Consider the following 26458-nt stretch of genomic DNA (forward strand, 5'->3'; position numbering starts at 1 on the left):
AGTGCCACGTGCCAGCATGGGCGCATCTTTGCTGTACGTATTTCTTCTCTGTTAGTATTTCTGAACGTAGCCCTGCCTATAGAGTCGATGAAAACATAAGACAAAAAAAATACTTATCCCCGCCGCTCTTTGTCGGCGATGAGAATATCAGCGCGAAGCGCTGTTTATACGACAGTTTACCGCTGTGATCGTTGTGGAAAGCCTAACCGCTCAACAGCCATAAAAACAAGTACAGACACAAGATCTAGTTCTCGTATCTGTTATGCCTCACTTGTAGACCGTAGAGAAATAAGGAAATTAATATAGACCACGATGTAAAGAAAAACGAAAGTTTTATGTTATCTAGACGGCCATATGGTCTCTGATCAACATCTGTTTGGGGATGCTTTCAGGCGCGGGGCTCAGACCGCTTGCTTAGCACTGTCGTGGTTGATGGTGCGCTGATGTGTGCAGCTGCATGCGATGGCATAACCAACTTGGCACAATTTTCTGCGTGTTGAAACTTGCGGGTGGAACGTTGTCCCAAGTCGTCCTCTCTTACTGTTGTCTGACCTGCTGTGTGACTTATGTTGCATGGAAGTTACACAGTTTCTCAGAAGGTTCCCATTGTACTTTATTGTAACAATACGTCGGTTGATGCGCTTTCCGAATAAGTATGAAAGATTGCAAAAGTTGCACACCGCAGTCTTGTTTTCTCGTCCTCTGTGACTACGTCTCACCAGAAAGTGCAGCGGTGTTTCCGGTTCATAGTCGAATTCGTTGGGCAGTTGAACGTATTGGAGAAGTCTGCCAAGTTTGAAACTGGTACGTTGACGCTAAAGGAGAAGCCAAACGTTGTATTGGATTACAGCACACAAGGTCTCGTACGGAACCGCACGTTCTGCGTAAGATATCTCTCACATTCAGCTTCCTGTAGCAATAAGCAGACGTTGATTGTGTAGGCAGAAACTATGTTGAGAAAACATGGTCTGTCATTGCCCCCATAGTATTCGGAGTCGGCCGCCTACTCCTATAATGTTAACCAGAAGATGCGTGCATGTAGTTTGCAAAAATTTACCAGACCGAACTCTTTGTCATATATGTTAACTTCAACCGGAGCAGTGGGATCACGTTCATAGCTCTTGGTGGGGCAAGTGGGGAAGGTGTCACTCTGGCATCCTGTTCTTGAAAGAACGATTAGTCACCTGTACCGTTGACCGCAAGGCCCCCTGGCTCTAGCGCTGACAGTATTTTCTGCGTACGGCATATGCATATTTTTGTCAGTGGATGTACAAAGGAGTTTGTACCCCGTGCTACAAAAGCTTTAGCAGCATGGTATCAGCGAAATGATCAAATTTTGTTGCTTATAAGTTGCCACCTTTGAAAGACAAATTTAACTTAAGTATGCATTTAGCCGTTTTTCCACCACAATACACATCTGAGTTCGAAGTTTAGGGAAGGAAGCGGGGCGAATTTGGCCGTGTTTATATTGGCATTGTGTTAACGCGGCCCTAAACGCTGTTAACGTTAATGCCAACACGGTGAGAAATAATTTCCGGTCGGCAATTCAAGACGATCTCTGGTTGAATACCTGCTTATTATTAAAGGCAATGAAGACACAACGTTGCCGAAGCCTTCAAGCATTGTGCCCGGCATGTAGGGAATCAATTATCATTGGGTAGTTATAAAGAGGCGTCTTATACCTCATATGTATAACATGGACAGGTGCTAGTAATGGTGACGCGTCACGTTTTTTGTTTTGGTCCTTTTGCGGTATCTACCACCGTAGACATGATTAAATCTATTGTGCTGTCTGCCTTAATTGTTATAGTGTCTCCCTCTGATTCTGCAAGACGAATTTGACCGCTCCAGTGAGTATATCCCTCAACTTGTTTCATATAGCTCTCGAACATTTTCTATTGTTTCGGAATTTATCTTTCTCGTGAAAAATATAAGCCCTTGACATAGTGGAGTGCCTTTCATGCAAAAAAATAACTTTGAAACTGAACAGCCTTTCAGAGATCTTTATCTTCAAATTTCTTGCAAAGTATACTGAAGTTACACTGTGGTGTCCCACTAAGTAGAACAGCAATGCAATTTTTAGCTGATTTGTGTGGCAAAAATCATGTCACCGGTGGATTTGCACGGCTGAACCACGTTGCACACCTGAACCACGGCTAAACCGTGGTTCAGCTGTGTAAAGCAAGCAATAAAAAACTTAATTAGGGAAACTTGGCATTGACCTAACAGGATATTGTGAATAGTGGCGCGCGTAAGGTCTTCCTCTTCCACTTCTCTAAATGAGGAGGCGGAATTCGCTATGTGAAGCGAGATTACTTTTTTAATCGCCAACCAATTTTTTAACATCTTACGTATGCTTCCATGCCTCTTCTACGATTCGGGATATAAAAACGGCAATTTTATTTTTAGGTTAACTTTAATCCGCGCTTTCTCCTCCGTTTCACCGTTCTTATAAATCGGACGCATTGTAAAATTTCGAGTTACCTGTATTGACTTGGGCTGTGTGGGTCGTACTGAATTTGCTCTTTTAGATACTCAGGACGGCTCAAGCTGCACATTACCTGCGAGAAAAGGAGCATGACGAACACGTTTGGGCGCTTGTGCTTTGTTCAAAAGACAATTCTGTGGACATTGTTGCATATTAGAGATAACGTCGCTTTTATGGCACTTACCATTGCGTTTGCAATGAAGAACAGCTTCTCCCCAGAGAAGTCTTCCAAGCCCTCTAGTCGAGTGTCTATGTTCTTGTATTCTACTTCCAGGAGCCTTCTATAAGCCTAGAATTAAAATTGGATTTGAATTGGTGAAATGAAGCAGACCATGCTGGGCCACACTCGTAAGAAGGCTTGCCCAGTGAATCAATAGTGATTATACTCTCTTTCTTTTTGCTTGAAATCAAGTTAAAAATGCATGTCAAAAGAAAGACATGCTTTTGAGTAAAAAAATTTCATGCTGTTTGTTGCTTTCCTTGACGAAATTATTGTGCACACTCAGAAAGGAAATGTCGCAAAGTGGTAACAAAATTGTCATCCCTCGTGCACTATACTGAGTGAGATTTAAACATTCCTTCTTCCATGTGGAATTCGGTCGAATGCTCAGAATTTCCCACACGCTCTACGGCGTGCTTGTTGGTAGCAATATTCTTGGTGCTAAAGTATCGTGCGTAAACGCTTAAAGAATACATTACTCGTATATACCAAGTGTTCCACGTAACTTGTGCCAAAATGTAAAAAAAATGAATGTGCGACGTTAATGGACACAACCCAGGTTGTGTTGATTGCCGTCACCTGGAGCACGCCCAACTATTTCTTGTACAGCGCCTAATTAGGTGATTAGTTTTATTAGTTAATCAACTTCTCAAATATTCAGAGCAAAATCACCAATGACAAAATTGTAGAACGAAGTGGAAAATTGCCGATACATCTTTTTGTTACTCTATATGTGCTACGTATATTATAAGATGTCTTCCAAGCCTGAAAAAAAGAAACCCAGCGAAACACACAGAAAATAAATGTCGCCACTCTAGCTGACGTGGTTCGTGACCTCTTGTGGACATCTCGGCGCGATTCGCCACGTCGGAGTGGCGCGGTGATCGAACCCGTCGTCGAGCGACACTTTGGCGCAAACCGTCATCGGCACGGACCAACATATGTTTTCGCAAGATCTTGCTCACACGACTGGACGCCTGCTGCACGAGTGCCTCGTGCTTCGCCTACTATTCACCGCTGGCTCTGAGTGCAATGCCGAGGAGACCTGCAAGTTGTCGCTGTTAGGATTTCCTCACCGCTTGTCAAGTAGAAGGTACTGGTGCCGTTGTCGCTTCCAGAACATGTTGCGCCATCTGACAACAATATCCGCAACCACAAACGTGGCTGCACGTTTGTGCAAGGTGCTTCGTTTCAGCAGCGATTTTCGTTCACGGAACTTGTAATGTGTTCAGAATATAGAAATACCTCATAACAGCGAGTACATTGTGCTGTTAATCCTATGCACACGGGGCCCGGGGTGCGCTAGACACCCGGCACCTTTTAATTGGTGATCGTCCTCTCGGGACTGCGTAATTGAATGAGCATCTGAGTTCTAAAAGTCAAATTCTTTCAAAAATCGTTGTTTTGAATTAAGGCTTTGTATATAAAAACGCCCCATTTGGCATCATCTGCACTAACTTCGGCTAGGTAGTGACAAAGCTGTAGGTTGCCAGGCAGTTTGATTACTTAAATAGATCACTCATTACGCCCATAACAAACCATCCAGGAACCTGGATATTTGTTAGCTGAAAGCTAAAATTCTGCGAAGGTGTTTCTATGTCATTCTGATGTATCAATGGAATGTGATATTTATATGTGGTCCTCGTAATGTATGCACTTTTTTACTCCGATTCACATTAAGTGTGCATCAGAGCACGGCCAGCGAGAAAGTGCGTGAGACGTCTCCCAGACTTCATGTGCCTCATTTCTTGCCATCTGAGCCTTTATTGTATTTTTTGCTCAGTCAGCTGCATGTGTGCGCGACTAGTATTTGTACATTACCAGCGTTGGTAGCTTATGGGGTAAAGGCCCCATCAAGCCGAATCTTGGAGCTTTCATACTGCACCGCAGAAGTAATTCTGGAAATGATGTAAAAATAATACTTACCTTGAGTTGATTGTGTTTGCTTTGAGCGAATTTGCTTTATTGTTAGTACCTTTAACTCGAGCAAGAACGACAGGACAGAGGGGAACTTACCTCGAAAGCCAAACGCAGTCCGCCATTGTCTGCAATGTTCTCGCCCACGGTGTTTTTCCCATTAAGCTGGATTTGATAAAGAAAACATTCCTGAGCACCTTTTTAGTTTTAAGTGTAGGTCAAATTACGGAAAAAATTAGGAAGCCGAGATATAATAGAACAGAAACACGCTGCTACACATGCCTTTGATGATTGTTGATGCATACTGCTGCTATTGACGCTCTAAAAGCGCATAAGACTCGCGCAGGAGTTCAAGTGGAAATTATGTTACGGCGATATCTTGATGATAATAACTCGAAGTATTAGGAAATAGACCAGTCATTTTGGTCACAACTATAGATGCGAAACGTACTTTTAGGTAATTGATGCTAATGTATATTACGAAAGGTGACAGAAGGCTCTGGTTTCGCGTTCATCTGTCAAAACATGGCGAACATAGTCCATAATAAAAAAATCACCATTTTCCGGTGCGGCATCGTAATTCTACGATGACCACAGACAAACACGCGTGTGCCAACACACACACACACACACACAAAAACACAGACATTATAAAGCGGCAAGACGTTTCGTCACTATTGCTGTAGGCTCTGATATTTGGTTTACAAAGGAGGTTTGTCTTAATGTTCGACCTCCGCCGAGGTGCAAACGCTCTTTACACCTACAAGTATGCTCAAGGTAGTAATATCTTAATATATCTGACAGTGATAACATTCTAACCTGCAAGTCATCATCTAACAGTATTATCGTTCTGAATATATTGGACACCTTCTTTATAAACAGTTGTTTATAATATTGTTCTCCAACACCTGTCCAAGATTAAGAACTAGCCGAAATTCTCACCGTCATGTTCGCTTCTATGTCAGTGATATTTCCGTATTCATACTCAAAGCATTTCGTCCTCTCCATGAACTCAGTGCGGGTACGGTTGGTCCACCACTGTTTCAGAGCACCATCTGCGTCGAACTCGCTGCCTATCAAGCCACGAGGATATGAAAAGAAAACACTACTGAAAGGCACAATATCACAATGTGACAAGTACGAAATTCGATATCTTACTTCCAGTAAGTAAACTGATACATGCATGTGATCCGTCATTGAAAACAAATTCCACCCTCTAGCATCTCTTCTCGCTTATTAATCTTTATTGTAACCTCTACACCAAAGGAGGCCCTTGCTGTTCATCATTGCTTTCGTTTAGTAAAGTTAAGTATTGTAGCAAACGTTTCTTAGGGAACCTTCGCCGTTGTTTATGACCGTGGTTGCAGCCGTCTGCTGCTGCTGTCTTAGCGAATAGGTCACGCTCAGGACAGCACATATAAAACAAATCGGCTTGCAAGTATCCCCATCCATACTACCCCTAAAGATGTGCCCTAGGCTGGCTCTGCAACCTATGGTACTACGTAGTGATACAATAAACGGTATTTATTTATTTATTTATTTATTTATTTATTTATTTATTTATTTATTTATTTATTCAGAATACCTAACAGGGCCCACAAGGGCATTGAGTAAGGGGGACAAAAAAAACAGCAGAAATAGTATAGGAACGACTACCAAATAACGACGCAAGACGCAAAACAATTAAAAGGGAAAAATATTATAGACCAAATGATAACAAGAAAATACACATAGGCGCAAGTAACATCGTATTAAATAACCTCACTGCAATAAATGCACGCGAGCATAATTCCTTTACTATTGGGACTGCAATTACGGGCACACTCCAGGTGGGCTCACGCCACCAGTACCGCCACCCCTGTGATGCTGTTCTGGTATCGACGGCGCATGCGTGGTGCGCACGTGGGAAGTGTTAGGGCTTCCAGAGAAACACAGTGCGTTTCACTGCTAAACCGACGACGCCAAGTGGGTGGACCACCACGTGCTGCTAAACCGAATCTGCAGCGAAGCCAGAAAAGCGCACTGGCTTCCGTTGCTGGGCATGAGGGTTCTGCAAATACACATCAGCGTACCTGTTGAGGACCAGCGTGCATACGGCTACCTGACGCCTACACTTGCATGATCGAAACGGACAGTAAACGCCAAAGGAAGTCTGTATAGTCCTTTCATTGGGCACCATCGGTCTCGTCTCGGGCACCATTGAGTTGCCATGCCAGTAACGCCAGTGCCAATATTCCTCATCGACAGCAGCGTTTTGAGACGCGCGGTGCCTGCCGGGAAGCTGTTCCTTCTGCGTAGCAGCAGTTAACTCGAGTTCCATGTCGCCTCCGCGTAACTTTACATAACCATGTGGCGAGCTCGAGCGCCACACGGAGACTTGGCGTCCCTTTAGATTCTTCGCCTTCTGGCAAAACTGTGAATTATTAAAGCGAGTCTTTCTGGGCCTTGTTTCCTACGATATAAAATGGGTCAGTGTTGAGGAAAGCGCAACAATAAAGTGCGCCGACCGTGGAAACCTTGCCATGCATAGTTTGCCATTATCCCATTACATCCAGCACAATTTCTCGGCACGAACCCATTATTTGACACCAAAATAGTTTTAAATTATTTAAATGACATTCTTACACTGCACATTATCCGACCGAATATTACGTAGTACGGCTTCTTACCAGAAGCCTCTGCTGCGTTCGTTACATTTAGCATAGCACGTGTCTCTAGGCCCTTGCATTCAAGGGCCCTGTTGAGGCATCAGTGTTGCGTTCACTACACGTTCTGTTACATCATTCGTGCCTAACAAGACAGTGCCATAGTTCACATCTCTGGTCATGGTTTTAATGCTTATATATTTCACGCAATTTAGAGCGACTGATTTTAGGCCTATTTGCAGCCATGCCACATCCACCATTCGAAGTACATATTTGCGTTTCACGAATCATTAATTGAAAACCCATCACCATGTGTATGGCGCTCTTTGGCCATTGTGCCATAAAACCCCACACATCAATCAGTTTGCCAGCATCGGAGACAGTGTAATCCGTTGTCGCATGAATCACGTGGAGGGGATCTCAGCGACTACGTGTCTGCTCGGCAGGACCGCAGTTGCAATGTTGTAAAAAGCTGTGCGGAAGATGAACAGTTGCATAGCATTTAATTACCCGTTTCACGGAAGGCTTCATTTCACAAAGATTCAAACATAAAATGGGATTTGCATATGTTTTCATATTATAATACAGCATAACTTATAATTTCATATGGAAATGAATGTAGAGTTAGGTTCGCTACTTTTTGGGGGAGTGCTTACCGGATATGCCAATAACTTTAGGCTAATCTCTACGTATGGTTGCTTTTAGAGGTTTATTAAGAGAAGCAGTGACTTTATTTAGAGGGATGAAACGTTCTTTCAGAAATATATTGTTACCGATTCCTCGGTCGCAGGCGTAACATCAGAGGCAAAAATGAAAGTTTTCTGTAACTTTTTGCTGAAACCCTTGAACCAGTGTATCAGTGCGACGTGATGAGTTTCAATATGCTTTCTTTTTTTCGTATTTAAGCCATTGTGGCTAAGTGAAAATTCTTGGAACTTGCAAAGTTTCGTCGTTTAGAACCCAATTTAGTGCAGCTTTAACAACAAAAAACATCAAACACAGTCCGAGCTGCAGCCGGGAAAATTGATGACACGGCGACAATGTCTGTGCGGAAAGTCCAAGGAGGCGTTGCAAGCCGTCTTTTGTTTGGGTGGTTTTCTCGCTTACCAACACTCTTTGCAGGGTAAGAGTGGCTTTCTTTGTCTATTATTCAAGGATAGCTCCTTAATAAAGTTAGTAGTGCCTCTTTAATGTACGTTACCTGCGCAGGTCACAGGAGAGTAAGAAAATGTTGAAGTAATGGGGGTGAATTAACCCATACCATGGTATCCGGAGATTTATCGCTAGCTTCTTTATTCATTTACGGGGCTTAACCTCCCAACCCAACATTGTGACTATTGGAAATGCCGCAACGGAGGGCTGCAAATTTGTATACGTGCGGTTCTTGAGACAGCGCGCCAATCTATGTAAACGACCATTCCTCCGTTTTGCCCCCCTGTTGCCGTTAGATTCTCGTTACTTTACGTAAGCAGCAGTATACGTAAAAACATGTTGCTGTAAGAGTGTACTTCAGGATAACGTGTTAGCATAGTGAGTACAATGTCTGCCACAGGGAACGATTACCGGCATGAAAATATGCGAAATATGTAATATAGGAACAGGCGTCAGAAGAAACATCTGTGAGAGCGAACACGGCAGGGTGAAAGAGAAAGCAGTGCAGAAAGGTAAGAAAGTGAAGCTTAACATGATGAAATTGATGTAGCATTCTATTTCTGTGTGCCAGCATTTATAACTTTAAATGAAAGGCACACAATTTTTCCACTTAGTTTTCACTGCGAGAGTCGGCGATGCTTCTAATATTTCTTTTTTCGCACAGGCAGTAACTCTGTTAGATCTCGTGTTTGAGTATGTTTCATGCACAACAGATTCGAACGCCTCACTGCCTATTGCCGTGAGAATGCCAGTGAGTGTTTGTGGTTTGTCGTAGGACCCACCTGTGTCGTCGAAGCCATGTGTCATTTCGTGTCCTACCACCGTGCCAATACCTCCGAAGTTGATGGAACTATCGTAGGAAATACAGTTGTGTTAATAGGACAATTAACAATCGTTATCATCGAACTAGTATGTTTTACTTAACGCACAATTGAAGCTGCAAAAGAAATCAGGAAACTTCTAACGCGCACCATTGTGACTATTCCGATTTGCAATTTGCCAAAAAGTAGCAGATCGACTATATCTTGTTCTTTTTTTCTCAGTCCAAACAAACATTTTAAATATTATTTGTTTCAGATGGCGCAACCGCACCTTTTAGTTTGGATTGCTTGAATAGATGAACATTCATTGTACGACAGAACGCATTTTTTTGCTACAAAGTTTTTCACAAAACTTTAAAAATATGCAAATACTACGTAGTTGGACCAAACCAAGGTAATGTTGTTTGCCGTCGCTTCTATATACTCAGATATGCTTTGCATTCCGCCTGATTAGGTAATAAGTACGATTTAATTAATCAACATCTCGGTTATTACAATTACAATAGAAGTGTAATTGAGAAAATTGTAGAGCAATATAAAAAAAAACTCCTGATACAGATTTCTGTGGCTCAATACGTGCTACATAAATGTGTTTTCCCGAGCGTGAAAGGAGCCCGCGAATGCACGCAAAATTGCAGCGCTACTGGCTGCTCGAGGCGCTTTGCGTGTATTACCTGGATTACTTCATGCCCGGAAAAACGCTTTTATGTAGTTTGTTCTACCAGAAACATTACTCCCTAAATAAGCAAAGAAAATTAAGGTAGGGACGTTTTAGCTAGGTGAAATATTTCGTACGGAGTAAGAACTCATTGTATTCAGCGGCTCACCGTGGAAGTCCATGCTCATAAAATACTCCTTGAAGGATTCCTGATGGGTATACTGCAGAAATATGAATGATTATATTTGAAACTGGCGTCATCCTGTACATTCAAGTATATACGTCCTGCATGCTCACCGGCTATAATTAATAAATTGCAATATGTACCGTAATGTAATGAATTCATAAGATAATTAGTGGGTCTTTGCTAATTAGTTGAATACCAGCTTCAATAATCCCTGCACATAACGTCCACCTCTCTGAATAATTCAGCTCAAGGACTAAAGTTATGTTTTTAAAAAGTCCATAAAACTTAAAAACGATCCCCCATATATCACTTGAGCAATGCTGAGCAGAAAGAAATCTACGCTTTTGACGTCATTGCAAATGGTGACGAACACTCACTCATTTCATTGGCGTTCGGGCTGTAGAAAGCATTGACAACGGCTGGGCCGACTGGCCACCTAAACAAAATGACAAAGGTCATATTGACGTGCATCACGACAGATGGGTACGGTCATTACTGACTTGCCGCTTATTATTTACACCTTATTAACTAATCAAATAAAGATGGGCCAATTCGCAGCACCGGAAATTTCGGCAGACGCACTTACTTCGCTTCAATTCTTAAACCAGGCACCCAAGAGCTTGGCCAAGATATGACCATTTGGTCTTGTCACATTAGCTTGCATATTTTGGTGTCAAATTCATTTTATCTGTTTGTGATCTTGCATAGCTGTCAATGTTGAATGGGAGTGCTTTTCCTGGCATCTGCATTCCTGTCTACAAGGAGGGATAGTAAAGGTCGTCTGTAACCTCTGTGTGTATTATGCGAACATGAGGGTGTGCTATAATTGTCCACCTAGTGGACATACCCATTTTATCCGCCGCTGCAGTTCTTATTAGTTGGGCTGGAGTATGCGTCAAAAGCAGATGGGCGACCCCACCAAATCGGCACTTCAGCAGCAGACGAAGTGCTCAATGAACTTTCCACAAATGTTTTCACATGTTTACCGTTTCGCGCTCTGCCTCTATATTTTTTGTATTGCTTAACTCGTGCTTCGTTCTTACCACACTGCGAAGTTCCAGTCAGATAAAGAACGACTATTCAGAAATACAGGCTTAAGATGTCCATTTAGAGATAATATATATTTTTTCTAAATGTAGAAAAGAAAGTATGTAAAGGATGGCAAAGTGTTTTTTTTTTCTGCCCTACAGTCAACGGGTCTCGGAAGACAATTCAACTGTGTAGCTTGTAACTTGGAAAACGATATTGAAAATATTCGTACTCTGTGGAGCGTACGAGGACCTGAATTCTTCAAACATACGGTAGACCGCATCAAGAAAGGAAAAACTGTCATGTCGCCGTGCGTAGTAGGAAGGTAGAAAGCAGACCCATGACTTTTTTTAGTCACAGAACCCGTTACGATATGTCATGGTCACGTTAGCTTTGTCACCTTGCTCATTGAGGGACCGCATTCGTCGGCTCTTCGCCACAACGGCAACGTTAACAAATTTTAGCTACACGGTATCTTTGTATAAAAATAAAAGTTTGTTGAAATGGGGAATTTTCGATTGTCTACTTGAGTTCATAGCAGATATTCTATTCGAAATCTAAATTTTGACTACTTGATTACCTATATTAATGTGTGTGTGTGTGTGTGTGTGTGTGAGAGAGAGAGAGAGAGAGAGAGAAAGAGAGAGAAAGAGAGAGAGACAGGGGACCTTTGGAAAGAAGACCAATCAAGCCACTTGATCGATTTTTACCTCGCGTGAGAGCCTGCTCCTTTGAATGTCATCGTTCCCGAAGTTTCATTCCTACGTTTGTCGAATCATTTTTGTTGCGCTGCTGAGCTCGAAGGTGCGAGTTCAGTTCCGGACGCGGCAAGCCCCATTTCTGAAGAAAACGGAATGCAAGAATGCTCGGGAACCGTGCGTTACGTGCACATTAAGGAAACCGAAGTGATTAAATTAATTCACACCTGCCACACTACCGTGTCCCTCATTACCATATCGAAGTTCTGGCAACTACAACCCTAGAAATCATTTTTTTTTCTTCAATCACCCACTGAAATACAACGTCAGGCAAGGCATACTCTCCTGCGTTTGAATGAAGACAAAACTCACCAGTTCACGAAACAGCCTCGTCGCTGTCCTCGTTACTCATTGCGAAGTTGCAGTCTTATAATATTTTAAATAGCTGGATTTAATAAGTCATATTGTGTCAATATGAGTATATTTCTCTTTATTATGTGACGCTTGCTTCTTAGTGCAAACTGTGCTTCCCTGAGCCAAATTCTGTGGATCAAAGATTGCGCAATAAAGCCCATTTTCTTCTCGGCCTGTGAATGTAACTTGAGAGCGAGGACTGCACTCCAAATTTAGCACTGCGACCTTTCCAGTGCACTCGTGAATTTCTGTTGGGGCGTCTGAATACCAATTAACTTGGTTCAGTGAACCTGTGACCCGTATGCGTTTGCTCACGGGTCTGTACGCGTGTTCCTACTCTGGGCTGCCGCGTGCATTCCGGCAATGCACCGTGGCTGGAACTCACATCTATAAATGTAAGTTTGCATTCTACGTAGTAATATAGTTATCCACGTTTGGGGTGCCGCAAATGACGATTTCGTTTCGGCTGCATAAGAGTAACGGGACCATTTTGGGTCTTTCAAGACATCTAAGTGCTGCATCACTAGTTTTCTTTTCTGTATAACGTTAATTTTATACTCCAGAGCCTTGCAAACTTCTGCATGCATAAAACCTTGGCTCTTCACTTACTCAGCTTCCCTGTTGTATGGCCGTCGTAATTTTAGCATTGCCTGTTTCCGGTGGTTTAGCGATATGGCGTACGTCATTGCCCCGTAAGAGCCATTGCGACACAGTTTCGGCACCTGCGGTAGCAAGTAGTTGGGTGATGGCATGGAAACACGAAAGGCCCATTGTTTACAAATAAGAACGCGGTAGCATACTGCTACAGGTCAGCATCTGTGGTTAATACCCTGCTAACCATGTACACGTTGCCACTGCATTCATAAATTGCTATAACGAAGCTGCACACACGAATTGGCTGTGTGGGGCATCAAATGAAGCAACTACAAGCCCTATATACGTGCTGCACTCAGTGGACTTCATGTTTTGCTCAACCTCCTTCAGTTGCGATGGCGATGAATGCCGCAGGTCCACCAGGCCGTCGCCTGCTGAGCTTGCGGGTTCCCATACCTTACCATAGCCACCCAGCTAAGAATTTTAATTGTGATGTCATAAATGTGCTCATAACCTCTGTAACAAAAAAGCGCATGCTTTTTTATCTCCGTGTATTTGATATTGTTTTCCTCCTTCGTTCGTTTTCTTTATCTGTTAGCGACCCTGCGCACTTGCACAGGCTGATGGGAATAAACAGGCAATCACGTTTTAGAACAAAATTTTATCGCAAATGATTGTACCTCACTGAGCCTAGGATAAATTTAAAACGACGGTGTCTCTACTTCATGGATTTCTGCCCAATCGTTGAGCAGATCTTGTGTTGTATCCCTAAGCAAACTGATTTGAAAAATTATTTGTTACACTCAGCCCACTGCGTAAGCTAGTCGTCTTTCTTTGTCTCTTCTACAGTAATTAAGCTTTAGGATTTCGTAGGTACTCACAAATTTGTAAAGTTCCTCAATATATGTCGTATTTAATAGCCAGTCAGGATATCCAATTTTGATCGCCATTTTTGCCAACTGAAAAATGAAGGTAAAATATTTATACTCTGTGAAAGCACACATATAAAATACGCCGCATGCGCATATGTCACCGTCTTTGCGTATACTACGTCAATGCCTGACGAAGATCAATTTTTGGCTTTCTGAATGAATCAAAGCAAGAATATTTCTTTGTAAAATCACATTTTTGTTTAATGGTGACAGCGTTGCTAATATCTGGTAATGATTAGAGCCGCGTACAGATTAGCCACACTGCAAAAGAAACCGCTAATATATTGGTAACGTGCAATGCGTCTATACTATGCGCTGATCTGGTCTCTCTGGATTCTTTCAATGAATTTCAACCTCATATGAGGACCCATATGCCTGGAAATGATCGCGACTGTGTGGCCATGACCATGCAAGTCTGTCAGGTTAGAAGAAAGTTTTAAGGAAGGACTCATATTCATAAGGTATTTTTATAGCGATTAACCGTATTTGCCTACTTCAGCCGTTTTGAGCTTATCTATCGATCTGTCCAGCCTCTTATGCGAACAAAATGGCGCAAGCTGTCTACAAACTTGGGCCACTACACCTATGCTTGTGCTCGTGATGCCATCGTCTTCGTTCGATCCTCGTCATACTAGCTTTGTGATCTGACTCTCGTCAATCCGTTGTCATCATGTCTTCTACGTGGACCCAGTGACCCAAGTTTTCTAATAGTTCGGCCCACTAGCTATACGCTTGTGGCCGTTATGCTGTCGTAATCGTTGCATCGTCGTGATTTAAGCTTTGCCATCCGGCTCCCGACATGCCGTAATCGTCAGGTCGTCGTTCGCTATACAGGTTTTGTGATACAGTCATCGTCACGCCATGGTCGTCATACACTTGTTATTTAATTTTCATCAAACTAGTGTCTTGCCACTGTCGTCGTTGTGTTGTTGTCATACGGTCGTCGTCACGCATGCGTTGTCATTCCGTCATCGTGATGTCGTCGTAGTCGTTCTATTGTCGCCATTCTAACTTTCTCACACCGTCGTCGTCATACCATTGAGGACACGCCTTTGTCATTAAGATGTTTTATCGTTGTCACCGCTACCTTAACATCACTCCATTGTCGTCATGCCTTCGTGGTTATACCGCCTTCGTCGTTCTATCGACAACAATCCTCTTTCGTCATTTAATATTAATCATGCTGATGTCATTCGGTCGTGATTGTGCCACCGTTGTTATGCCGGCGTCGTCAATGCATCGTTGTCACACAGTGCTACCACGCTTCTGTTGTCAGACCTTCACGGTCATGCCGTCGCGATCGCGTATTTTCGTCACTCTACCTTTGTTAGTTCATTCCCGTTATGCCACCGTCTTGACGTTCTCTGGCTTTGGCATTGCACTGCTAAGCATGGGCACAGCATCAAATTTCGGCCCTGGCGGCTACGTTTAGATGAGGGAGAAATACAGTAACGCCCCTGTACCATGTATTGGGTGCACGATAAAGACTGAGATGGTCAAAATAATGCAGAATCATGTCGTGGTTTGGGCAGGTAAAACCCGAAATTTAAATGGTGGTAACGCCAACGTCGTCACACACGTTTCCTGATACAGTCTCGTCATCATGCCAAACCATCATGCACTCGTAATCTCAATGCCCCGATACAGTTGTCATGCCACCGTCGGGATTACGTCGAAATCATACATTCCTTGTCATACCATCATCGTAATGCAGTTGTGGTCGTATCACAGTCATCATTATAACTTCGATACCCGACTTTCGTCATGCTGTCGCCGTCGGCCATCGTCGTCACAGTCGTCTTCGTACCATAGCGGTCATGCGATCGTCTTCATGCCGCCTTCGCCTATCCGCCGACGTCAGTATTTTGTCACTCTACCGTAACCATGCTGTCGTCATTCACTTGCGAATTTTCCGCCATCGTCATTCGACGATCATCATTGTGTCGTCGTCAGACAGCTGCTGTTATGCATCCGTTGTCATACGGTTGCCGTCATACCATCATCATCATGCCGTCGCCGTCATAAATTCGTCGTAATTCGTTGTCACTCTGTCATCGTTATGCCATCGTCATTATTTAAAAATCGTAATCCCATTGTTGTCATGCCGTCGTCGCCACACCATCTTTGTCATTCAATCAACGTCTTCGCTTTTTCGTCATTTCATCATCTTCGCTCCGTCGGCTTGATGCAGGCTGTCATGCCTATTCGTGTCTTGACAAGCGAGCGCCATAGCAAAGTAGTACAGTACCGGAGTATGTCGCATATAGCCGAAGCATCGGAAGTCTCTGAATGATCGCTACAGATGTAAAACGAACTTTACCGAAAGAAGTGTGTTCTAAACTGGGTCAATCGGTACATTCCTAAGGAATACGGTGTGCTGCGAAGTTGCTCAAGTGCTAATCGCATTACAGTCGTTAGTCTTCGTGAGATGAGCTCCGCCATGTTTTTTTTTTCTGAAGGCGCTAAAGCATTGTTTAGAAATGATAAGCATTGCTTACGCCTGTCTTATTCAGAACCGCAATGTTGGAAAGTCACCATTAGCACTTTGAAAAAACCTATTAAATTTACAGAAAGAATAAGAATGTAAGCAAAAATAAAAAAGGAAAAAGTGCACAGATCTTGTCGGTGCACTTTTTCATATTTCGCTAGTAGCAACGAGAGTGTTACGTATACCTTTGTCTCTGCCGCCGCTCTTGTGGTCTCGTCCATCCATTCAAACCTTTGCAGAGATTCATTAAATACAGCCATGAGCCTTCTGGCGAGGTCTTGAACCTGCAACGAGGAAGCTTGAGCTCATTGAAGTAAAGTTTTATGCCGTTAATATTCAAGTGTTCATAGTTACACAATTACAAGTGACTCCTTCTCTAAAATACAATACACCTTTCCGGCTATGCCAAATAAACTCGTTCTGTCTTGCGTCGTGGAAAGCATCTTCGTTTACAGGAGCGCACCCCGAGGCAGTTGAACATGATCTGCCACCAAGAGTGGCACCGTCATAACGAGGAACACAGAATGTGAGCCCTTCCTTAACTTTCTTCTAAGCTTGTGCACCCGCATGATCATGGCGACACAGTTGCGATCTTTTCCAGGCCACCGATGATGCCCTGATTTTAGCATCGCCATATTTTAGGTACTCAGTTCTGTGCTTATGACAAAGAGTACTCGTATGGAAACATGAAATGAACGCTTCGTGCCTGCTCACGACATTTGAGCTTTCTGCTTGTTTTCGTTCCGAGCACTGGTAGACGTACGTAATTGGAAAGTTACTAATATAGTTTTGTTCCAAAGCGCAAAGACATGTTAAATGCGCTTGCTTCCCTTTCGCAAAACCTCCAAGTTCGCTTTTTTTTTCAAGGCATCATAAACTAGGATTGCTAGAAACCAAGCGTATTTTCTGCCTAAAATACAATGCCATAGCTCGCTGGACAACGTTGGTGCCACATGTACATCGTGCATTAATATCAGTAACAGCCCGGGCAAAATTTTACGCATGTTCGTTGCGCAACGTTTTAAAATTTTACCAAGGAAACATGTAAACTTGCTCTGCATTGCCGTAGATTTGACCAGACAGTATTCACAAGATATGCCTTCTCTACACAATGACTAATGAAATGACAGCTTGCACGAAGTCGTATGACTGATAGAATGCCATGATGTGAACAGGGGTCATGTACGCATGACCCCTGTTATGCTGTTTGTTGAAAATATTTATCTTCCAAATGTTGATACCACACATGCACATAAAAATAACATGTCACGGAGTGTCTCACACACTCACGAAAAGAGAAATTTAATCGCGACGGAAAACATCCGCGACGCAAAACAGCCGCACTTTTTTGCTGAAATGATAACGGATTCAAGCTGTTACGCTGTGCTCATTTTCTAGATGACAAATATATTTTCTCGGCATCCTATATTATTCAATTTTGACCGGTCGAACACGACGTTAGGCTTATATTTAATTGCTGTGCTTATATTGTGAAAAATGTTGCTGCACAACGATGGCATGACGAGATCGCTCTCTTCGGAACGCGCTCTCGGGGTGTGGCGCTGCAAAGCACGAGGTCGCGGGATCGGATCCTGGCCGCGGTGGCCATATTTTGATGGGGGTGAAACGCAACAACGCCCGTGTCCCATGCGTTGGGGTTACGTTAAAGATCCTCTGGTGATCGAAATTAGTGCAAAGTCCCTCACTACCGCGTGGCTCTTAATCAAATGGTTGTTTTGGCCCGTAAAACCCCAAAAATTATCAGAAAGGGCGGTCTATCTTACCTCTTCTTTGGCCTCTGAGCTGAACTTGTGCTGCACATATAGTTTTCCCACAATGTCGGGCATACCGTCGTTAACCTCATCGACGCACTCTTGCCACCTCGGCCTCTCAACTTGCACACCTTCTTTCACTTTTCGAAACTCGAAGGAAGCGTTTCGAAATTCTCGCGATACGGTTGCAGCCCATCTCAGCATGCGACGCAAACCGGCGTAGTTGAACAAGGTGTCACTAGAACAAAAGTGCAAAGAAGGTGCTTGCAGTTATACTGAGAAAAAATGCTTAGATTCAACATAACTAAAATTACTTTGAATAATGAACTTTTCTGCCGGCCGTACCCAAGCTCCATGGCAGACAGTTCAAATAACACTTAAGTGCAAGCAACGCGAGGTAGCACGACTGTTCCACGCTACATCACTCATATAAGTTATCTTCGACATTTAGTGTGCCAGCTGAAACATCTTATATATATGCACATATGCTTTGCAATAAAGAATGAATTTGCGCTATTTAGTTGGAAATGACGGCTGATAGCTTTGTGACCATTTGTTGGGAGAAGTCCAGAACTTCTCTTTATTCTACTGACTCTCGAACACCGCTCAGGAACTTACCTTCTTTTCAAGGAAGTTTTTATTACAAATTTGTTTGTTAGGTACTGCCAGAAATACTCTCAATACCTCCAAATCTCTACTTTCGCCATATTTGGTGCGCTTGAACGTGCTATCCAGTCGAAAGAACAGTGCTGAAATTTTATTTAAATTTATGCCGGACCTCTTTGGAGCTGTATCTCATCTTGAGACCTTAAAGCAGCGCTACTACTGCTTCCGCGAAACGGAGACCCTTTTAGTTCTCCTTAGAGACACTGCCTTGGACCGACACTCTAGATGCTCGGTACTCTGTATGCTTGTGCTTGTTGATTGCACATGTTCTGCGTTAAGTGTGTATACGAGGGATTAATCTCACGCATCACCAATCTCACCAAGACAAGCATGTCTGGCTTATAGACAGGCAAACATTCCTCCAGCATTGATTAACAAGGGCTCTCTCTCATTGTTTAAACCGTCTTTTTTTTCTTGGCTAAACACAGTGGTGCATGTGTAACATCCCACGGTATATTGTTAGGTTGGTACTTCGTCGGGAAGTGTCGTGTCAACTCATTGTATAAGCGCATTTCAAGGGTGTTTTTTATGTGTGGGACAGTGGGTTGGTCTAGATCAAATTTGGTATCGATTTTCACAAAACTTTACTGCAATAATGTACTTGAACAAGTAACACATGGTTGCGCATGCGCCCGACGTTATCTCCCTAGTGGACATTTTACATAATTGCTTCGGAGTTAATTTTGAAGGGGATTCGAGGCTGAGCACCTTGTTTATGGTACTATCAAGTCGGAAGAATGTATAGAAAGACGCGACCAGGCCTTGCAATAAAATCTGCTTTGCTTTGACGACAGTACAATGAATCACACTACTAGCATATCTGTCGTTTAGAAACGTTATTTGTTTGCATTTTGAGATGTTTAACCAGACACAGCTGCCGACTACATTCTCGTCTTTTCGAGGGTTTGTTACTTGGCGCTAATCCTTCACGGATACGGGTGACACGTCTACACAAACTGTATACTAACTTTGACATGTTTCAAAATTTAGTACAGAGGCCATTGCATGAGTGTGGCCTGCGTGCTTCTGCGCGCGGTATTCAAATTGTTAGTTCACTTACACGTCAGAAGTTCGCAGAAATTCATTCAGTTTTTCGTAATATTTCAGAGCGAATAGTTCTACAGACTCGTTGGCAGCTAACGTGATGTCTACAATGTCAAATTGCTTCTGCAACGAAGCGAGAATAGGAATCTGAAAAAAAAAGAGAGAACCATCGCCTTTAGTCAAGACACTTTTTCGAGGGATAATAAGTACATAAAAATAATCAAAAGCGATAAATATTTTTGAAGGTGATGGGTCATTAGAAATAAGTTGACCAAAGCATTGCAGCATGACAGCCTTATTTCAAACGTTAAATTAGGGGGTTTTACGAGCCAAAACCACTTTCTCATTATGAGGCACGCCGTAGTGGAGGACTCCGGAAATTTCATCCACATGGGGTTCTTTAACATGCACCTAAATCTAAGTACACGGGTGTTTGCGCATTTCGCCACCATCAGAATGCGGCCGCCGTGGCCGGGATTCGATCCCGCGACTTCGTGCTCAGCAGCAGAACACCATAACAACTGAGCAGCCACGGCGGGTCCAAGCTCAAGCGTTGTGAATGGCCTTATCATTTTCTACGGTCAAGTGCAAGGAGTTAGGAGGATCTGTAGGTGTACATATTTTACTCGATGTTTCAAGAAACATAATTTGTCAACTTCCCCACATTTTCACATACATTAGTAAAGTATACATCTTCAATTCCCTGTGGAGTATTTAGTTACTGTACTGCAGTAGTCATCATAGACGGCGCACCGAGTCACTTATGACGTCAGACATAGTTCCGTGTCTCCTCCATAAGAGATTATTAACAATTTTCTAAGCGCCCCCTTCTTTGGGTTGGTCCAATAGTTCAATCAATGAAGCATTGGCCCAAAAAGCTCTGGGAGGAGCGATTCGTGTAAATAAATTAGGCACTTGTGGTGAGGTGATCCTGAAGTAATTTAAGTGAATAAATTCACAAGTTTTGCGAGTCAGAACCATGTTTTTTTTCCAGGCCCGCCATGGTGGAGGACTAGAAAATACTATTGACAACGCGGTGTTGTTTGACTTGCGCCTAAATCTAAGCACACCAGCAATATTTGCATTGCGCCCACATCGAAATTCACTGTCGCGATCGGGATCGAACCCGCGACATTGAGCTCGTCATCACAACGCCAGAGCAGAGCCCTTCGGCTGACACAGCGGTTCTTGTGAAGGAATTAGTGGAGTGTGGTGGGGTGACATCGGTTCGAGATAATTTGTTTTGTCTTTCGTTTTTCTTTTCTTTCCTTTTTTTTTAAGGCGAAAGCTGTAAATTACTAACCTTCCGTAGTTTTTTTTTGGGCATCCGGCAACAAGAACGAACTTAGCGATTTCTAACAAGCCCATACGGGTTTAGTGCGGCGGCACAGATGTCAAAATGCGGAACAGATTAGAACGCTCGCCGTGAACAATAGCGTGACGTCAAGGCTAGCGCAACGCATAAGCAGGACAGGCATTGGCGCAAAAGACAGCAGCGTTATCGATGGGGCAGACATGTATAGTTCGTACAAACGAAGGACAACATGCGTACGAGGAGTGCCGGAGGGAACAACAACCAGAACGTAAACAGCGCCGGCGCGAAACGACCACTGACGAAGAACGTTCCCGCGATGCTGAATGAAAACGACAATCGCGGTCCTGCGTTCCTCCGAACGAGGAACGACGCCATGCTCGCAACGCAAACATTGACAACCGTTCCACTCTGTGAAGATGGAATGGCAGCGAAGGTACTTTGCTTTTCGTCTAAGAGCGTTCGCTGTAGTCAGCTTTCGCTGCCATTTCATCTTCACAGAGTGAAATGGTTGCCATTTTTTCATATGTTCATTATGTTACTCTAAGACAGTGGAAAGTATGACGCTTACGTTAGAAAAATTTTTCTCCAGTTGGTCGAAGGTGGTTCTGTGATAAATTTTCAACAAATCTCGCCTTTCTTCAGGAGGGGCCGTCAGCTGAAAGCAACAAAAGCCGAGTTGATGCACAGAGGCTCTAGCTACCCCCAGACACTCCAATTTGTGCATGCACTGGAAGCAAGCAAAGCCTTTTGAATATGCTACAGCGCGAAAGAAGTTCACTCTTAGTTTGTTGCATGTTCTGTCTTATTTACGTATCGTCTGATACTGAATTCATATTTTCCTCTATTAGTTATTCTATAATATAAACCAGGTAAAAAGGGGCTAGCTGTCACTGGGAAACGGTGACAACTTTCTTAGTGGATTTAAGGCATATGTAAATAAATTAGGTCTTCGCATTTTTGAACCCTTAAGACGCAACAGTGAAATAAACACGTGAGTTTGTATGAATAACCCATCACAACAACCTGTTTAAAACTGAAATTACTAGAGGGAAACTTGTTGCGAGGAACGCGACTCGTGCAGCGCATTGCAACTCCACCACGCAATGCAGCAGATGGGGCTTCCATACGTGCCTGCATTGTTATTTTTTCATCCACTTTCTCTTTTTAGACTTGATGATTTATAAATTTAAATTAAACAGAGCAATTATGTAACCCTATGCTGTTTCTGTCTTCACTGTCTCCCGCTCGTTATAGTTGCGACTCACAAAATATCGAGCCTCTCGAATTCCTTCATTCTCGCTCAATACGGAGTAGCAGCGTTCTACAGTCACCGCAGGTTGAAAAGGCCAGGGTTTCGCCACATCTGGCCTTTGCGCCAATAAACTCTACAAATCAATCAAAGGTTTCCTGCAATTATGTTGCGCGAATTGGCATTATAATTACTGTAAAGCAACCTCTTTTGTATTACCAGAAAGCCTTAATTTTGGGGCATTACGTAAGGTGTATCTATACACAAAGACGCGCAGGCACATGCTGTGTGTTACAATAATAGGAGCCCCGAGCATACCTGATTTTTTGCTTTTGCTTCTAAGCCGCTTGCTTGCTCGCGATTAAACTTTCTGTGTAGGTACAGTTTTCGAGTGCACTTAGTTTAATAACACGTTTGCGATTTTGCTTGTTCCCCTCCGCCACCCAGTCTTGTCTTCAACAAATCCAAAGTGAGGGTCATCTGCGGCGTCAACCAGGATTTTATTTATTGTTCAGCGACGGAGGGGTGGCACAATCTGTCGCGACAACGGCGATAGCACGGTGTTTGTTGCAGCTGTGACAGATGGCGTCACTGTGCCATTGCAGTGAAATAAATTTTTTGACTGGCATCGTCAATGACGAAATCCATGTCAAAATTTAGTCGAAGGAACTAAGTAGTGCCCGCAAACGTACGGTAAACAAAACTCACTGAAAATTGCTTTTTCTGTGCGCAATCTCAACTCACACAAGCATGCTGTGGAGTATAAAGAATCATGCACATGGGGCGAAGCAACCGTAAAGCGTAAAGAATGATCCAATTGACCAATGTAGCTGATTGGATCCGAAATGGGGCTTCATCTCGGTAAGTGAACAGGACAAAGCCATCAAAGTCGTGAACGTGCTCTGACTTCCTACAGACACCGTGTTCTTCGTATTCTCCGTCTTATTATTATTATTATTATTATTATTATTATTATTATTATTATTATTATTATATTCTTGTTGTCCTTTTAGCCTATCAAGTAATAAAACCTTAGTTGGAAGTCCGCCCTTGTTCTAGTTCTTGTGACATCCTTGCCAGCTTTCACGCGACTCTCCGCTTTCCACGAGATATCACATAGCAACAACAGCATCGTCATCATACACGTAGCTGCATACACATAAGTTATTCTATACACTCTCACATATATCGACTATATATTTCCTCAACAAATATTATCAGAATAACATTGGGTTAGCTATGTTAACCATAAGACAAATGGCTGACTTTCTTTGAACTCTTTGTTGTTCATATGTTATGTCACCCTGGTAGCGCAGGTATGGTAATTATTAGCTTTGTGCATCCCGGTATAATTTCCGTTATTTTGTGACATCCTTTTGCGTTTGATTTCACGTTTGCTTAGTGTATTCAGCATATTGTAATGTATTACCTGGATATTGCTTTTGTTGTATTTGTGATTAAGCACTTGCCTTTTTTCTACAATATTCCTTTTAAATGACTGCCTTCATTGCTTAACGGCGTTAGCGTACTGTCGTGCACATCTGGCTTCTAAATGCGCTGTCATGTACGTAGACCATGAGTTTCACTCAAACTTTGTAACTACTTTACGCGTTTAGTACCCAAGTTTCGGAAATTAGGAATTGACCACGTACTGATTGACTTGCCACAAGGCTGACTGACTACATTGAGCGACATGACTGGTTGACAAACTGATTAACGGATTGGTTGATGATTAGATAGATAGACAGATAGATAGATAGATAGATAGATAGATAGATAGATAGATAGATAGATAGATAGATAGATAGATAGATAGATAGATAGATAGATAGATAGATAGATAGATAGATAGATAGATAGATAGATAGAAAGATAGATAGATAGATAGATAGAAAGAAAGGAAGAATGAAAGAATACGACCAGCAATGTGGCAGTGGCTTTCAAATTTTATGGATGTGACATCCATTCAGATACCGCACTGGACACCACTGTAACCGCAGTGATATTGCTTTCTCTTACAGAGCTACAATGTATTCCAATATCTACTATACATCTTGTAAATGTCGAGTAAGGCTCTCTAAATGAGCTTACACACATGCTGAACCATTGAAGAAGACTTTTCATGCCGTTGAGCGTAAGACATGCTTACGTTGGCCAATTTTCCCTCAAAAGCCACAAGTTTGTCGGAAAGTACTTTTAGTTCTTCGTCAGTAAGATTGGGCTTCATGAACTTCATCGCCACTTTAATGACATCCTTGTACGCCGCAATGATTCGCATGCTGAAGTGCGTGGTTTGGTTGATGATCTCGTTTCTGCCGGTTATGGAAAAGTCTGGCTGATCCAGCTGGAAGGAAAAGGAGGACGCCATTCGGTCATTGCGCATTGGCGAAAATTCACGAATGATTTTGACGTCATTCATATTTGAAGCAAAGTGTGCCGTAACTTAAGATAAAATGATCTGTACGTAAGGGCAACCATTAAATTAATTGAGTATACCTTGCGGCTTATTGACATTTCTTTATAACAGGAAATAAGCATCATGACTCGCGCCTGCATAGGTTTCCCTTTTTCGGTTTTACGTCAGTTTCACAGTTTTGCTGCTTACAATGCCAGCTCGTTTTGCCCGTGAACAAGTGTAGCAGCGACGTCATTACTTTTGCAGACACCTAGAGCAAAAGTACGCTACCGATAGATAGCTAATAAAATACCAATTTACCTTGCTGACAGTAACATAAACGGCCCTTTGCCGACACGTGCACTCAAAAAAGGCAGCTGTGTAATCTGCAACAAATCCGCCGTAATAGCTCAACGTTTATGGTGATGTGCTGTGCATGGCTGTGCATGGATGTGCTGTGCGTGCACCGAGTTCAACTCGGTGGTGACAGACCCCATTACAATATGAACGGAATTCGTGAATTGCCATATGGTTAATTTCGATGCACCTAAATATGCGATTACCTTTTTCTATTCCAGTGTTTGTTGTCTTTGTAAATCGGACGCCAAAGTAACTCTTTCGCAATATTTTCTGTGAAACGAGGGGGGTAAGAATGACCATAATATATATATATATATATATATATATATATATATATATATATATATAATGTCCCATTACCTTTTGCAATTTGTATATATCTAGTGTATATACTTTTATATATCGTATAACATGCATTAATGTTGCTTTGAGTGGAAGTTAAGTGAAAAGTGCTAAATTTATTGCATTCTGCTGATAGAATTACCTGAACGGAGTAAGAACTAAGATTCCAGAAACTCCTTGAGACGCCAACTGAGAAGACAGTACCAAGTCCAGTCTGTACGAGGACGTTTCCAGCGCTGGCCTCCTGATCTCTGGGATGATAAGTTAGAGGCCATTGAGCGAACCCTGAAGCATTCATTATGGCAAAAATGACGTCATGTCGGTCTTCGAGATGTGGAACAGCTGAAAGACCGAAATGGGAAAGTTGAAGGTGACTGATAAGATCAGAATGTCTAAAAAAATACATCTTGCTGTACCATTTCGGCAAGTACTGACAATGTCTAATTAGGCAGTTGAACACGGTGTCTTGCCTTGTGAATTGCAGTTAGTTTGGTGAACAAGCATGCGAAACACATGGGACATACATATGGACTTACCCAGCATGATTATCTCCAGTTTGCTGAAACCGTTCTTTTTTTTCTACTCTTTAGTTAAAGTTCCAGCTAACAGTGAACGAAAACTTGTATCGCCTCACTGTCTCTCGCGTCGTTTTGCACTCAGGTGAGACATAAATATGAATGAGCTCGCAGAAGCTGGCCATGCAGCTCTAGTGTCTATCTCCATTCTCTTACTTATTTACCGTCTTCTTTTTTCACTAGAAGTCTGTGTACTTATGAACTCTTAAACACTATTTTCTGTTATTTCGTGTGTGACCACACCTCGGTGGCGCAGTAGAAATAGTCTAAACTATTTTAATGTTGTTTCTCAGTGCAACTACGGTGTTTTATGTGTGTAATGCTATTATAAACGTGATATCAGCTGAAGTGAGAAACCTATAAATGACAACAAAGTGAACATTGATCGTATCTGGCCACTATATTCAGAGTAGTGAAATAAAAAAAAAACATCATGCCAGCAGATAGATGCAGTAAAGTGTCGTTATCATTGAATGACTTAATAGGCATAGTACAGC

General features: G+C 42.6%; 1 protein-coding gene across 1 annotated transcript; it reads right to left on the reverse strand.

Annotated features, from left to right (window-relative positions):
- Positions 1 to 588: 588 nt before the first annotated feature.
- On the reverse strand, positions 589 to 25781 carry LOC140213958 (neprilysin-1-like). The gene is made up of 16 exons (XM_072285149.1): positions 25529 to 25781; positions 24439 to 24633; positions 21609 to 21695; positions 19742 to 19872; positions 18028 to 18253; positions 16429 to 16527; positions 13705 to 13782; positions 12839 to 12951; positions 10466 to 10524; positions 10071 to 10122; positions 9205 to 9272; positions 5568 to 5698; positions 4725 to 4790; positions 2673 to 2777; positions 2485 to 2561; positions 589 to 815 (listed from the first exon to the last, which is right to left on the reverse strand). Exons 1-16 carry the CDS (start codon positions 25682 to 25684, stop codon positions 716 to 718), a joined length of 1743 nt encoding a protein of 580 aa, XP_072141250.1. The 5' UTR covers positions 25685 to 25781; the 3' UTR covers positions 589 to 715.
- Between the last annotated feature and the right edge of the window lie 677 nt (positions 25782 to 26458).

This window comes from Dermacentor andersoni, chromosome 11 (assembly GCF_023375885.2).
Source record: "Dermacentor andersoni chromosome 11, qqDerAnde1_hic_scaffold, whole genome shotgun sequence".
Taxonomy (NCBI): Eukaryota; Metazoa; Arthropoda; class Arachnida; order Ixodida; family Ixodidae; genus Dermacentor; species Dermacentor andersoni.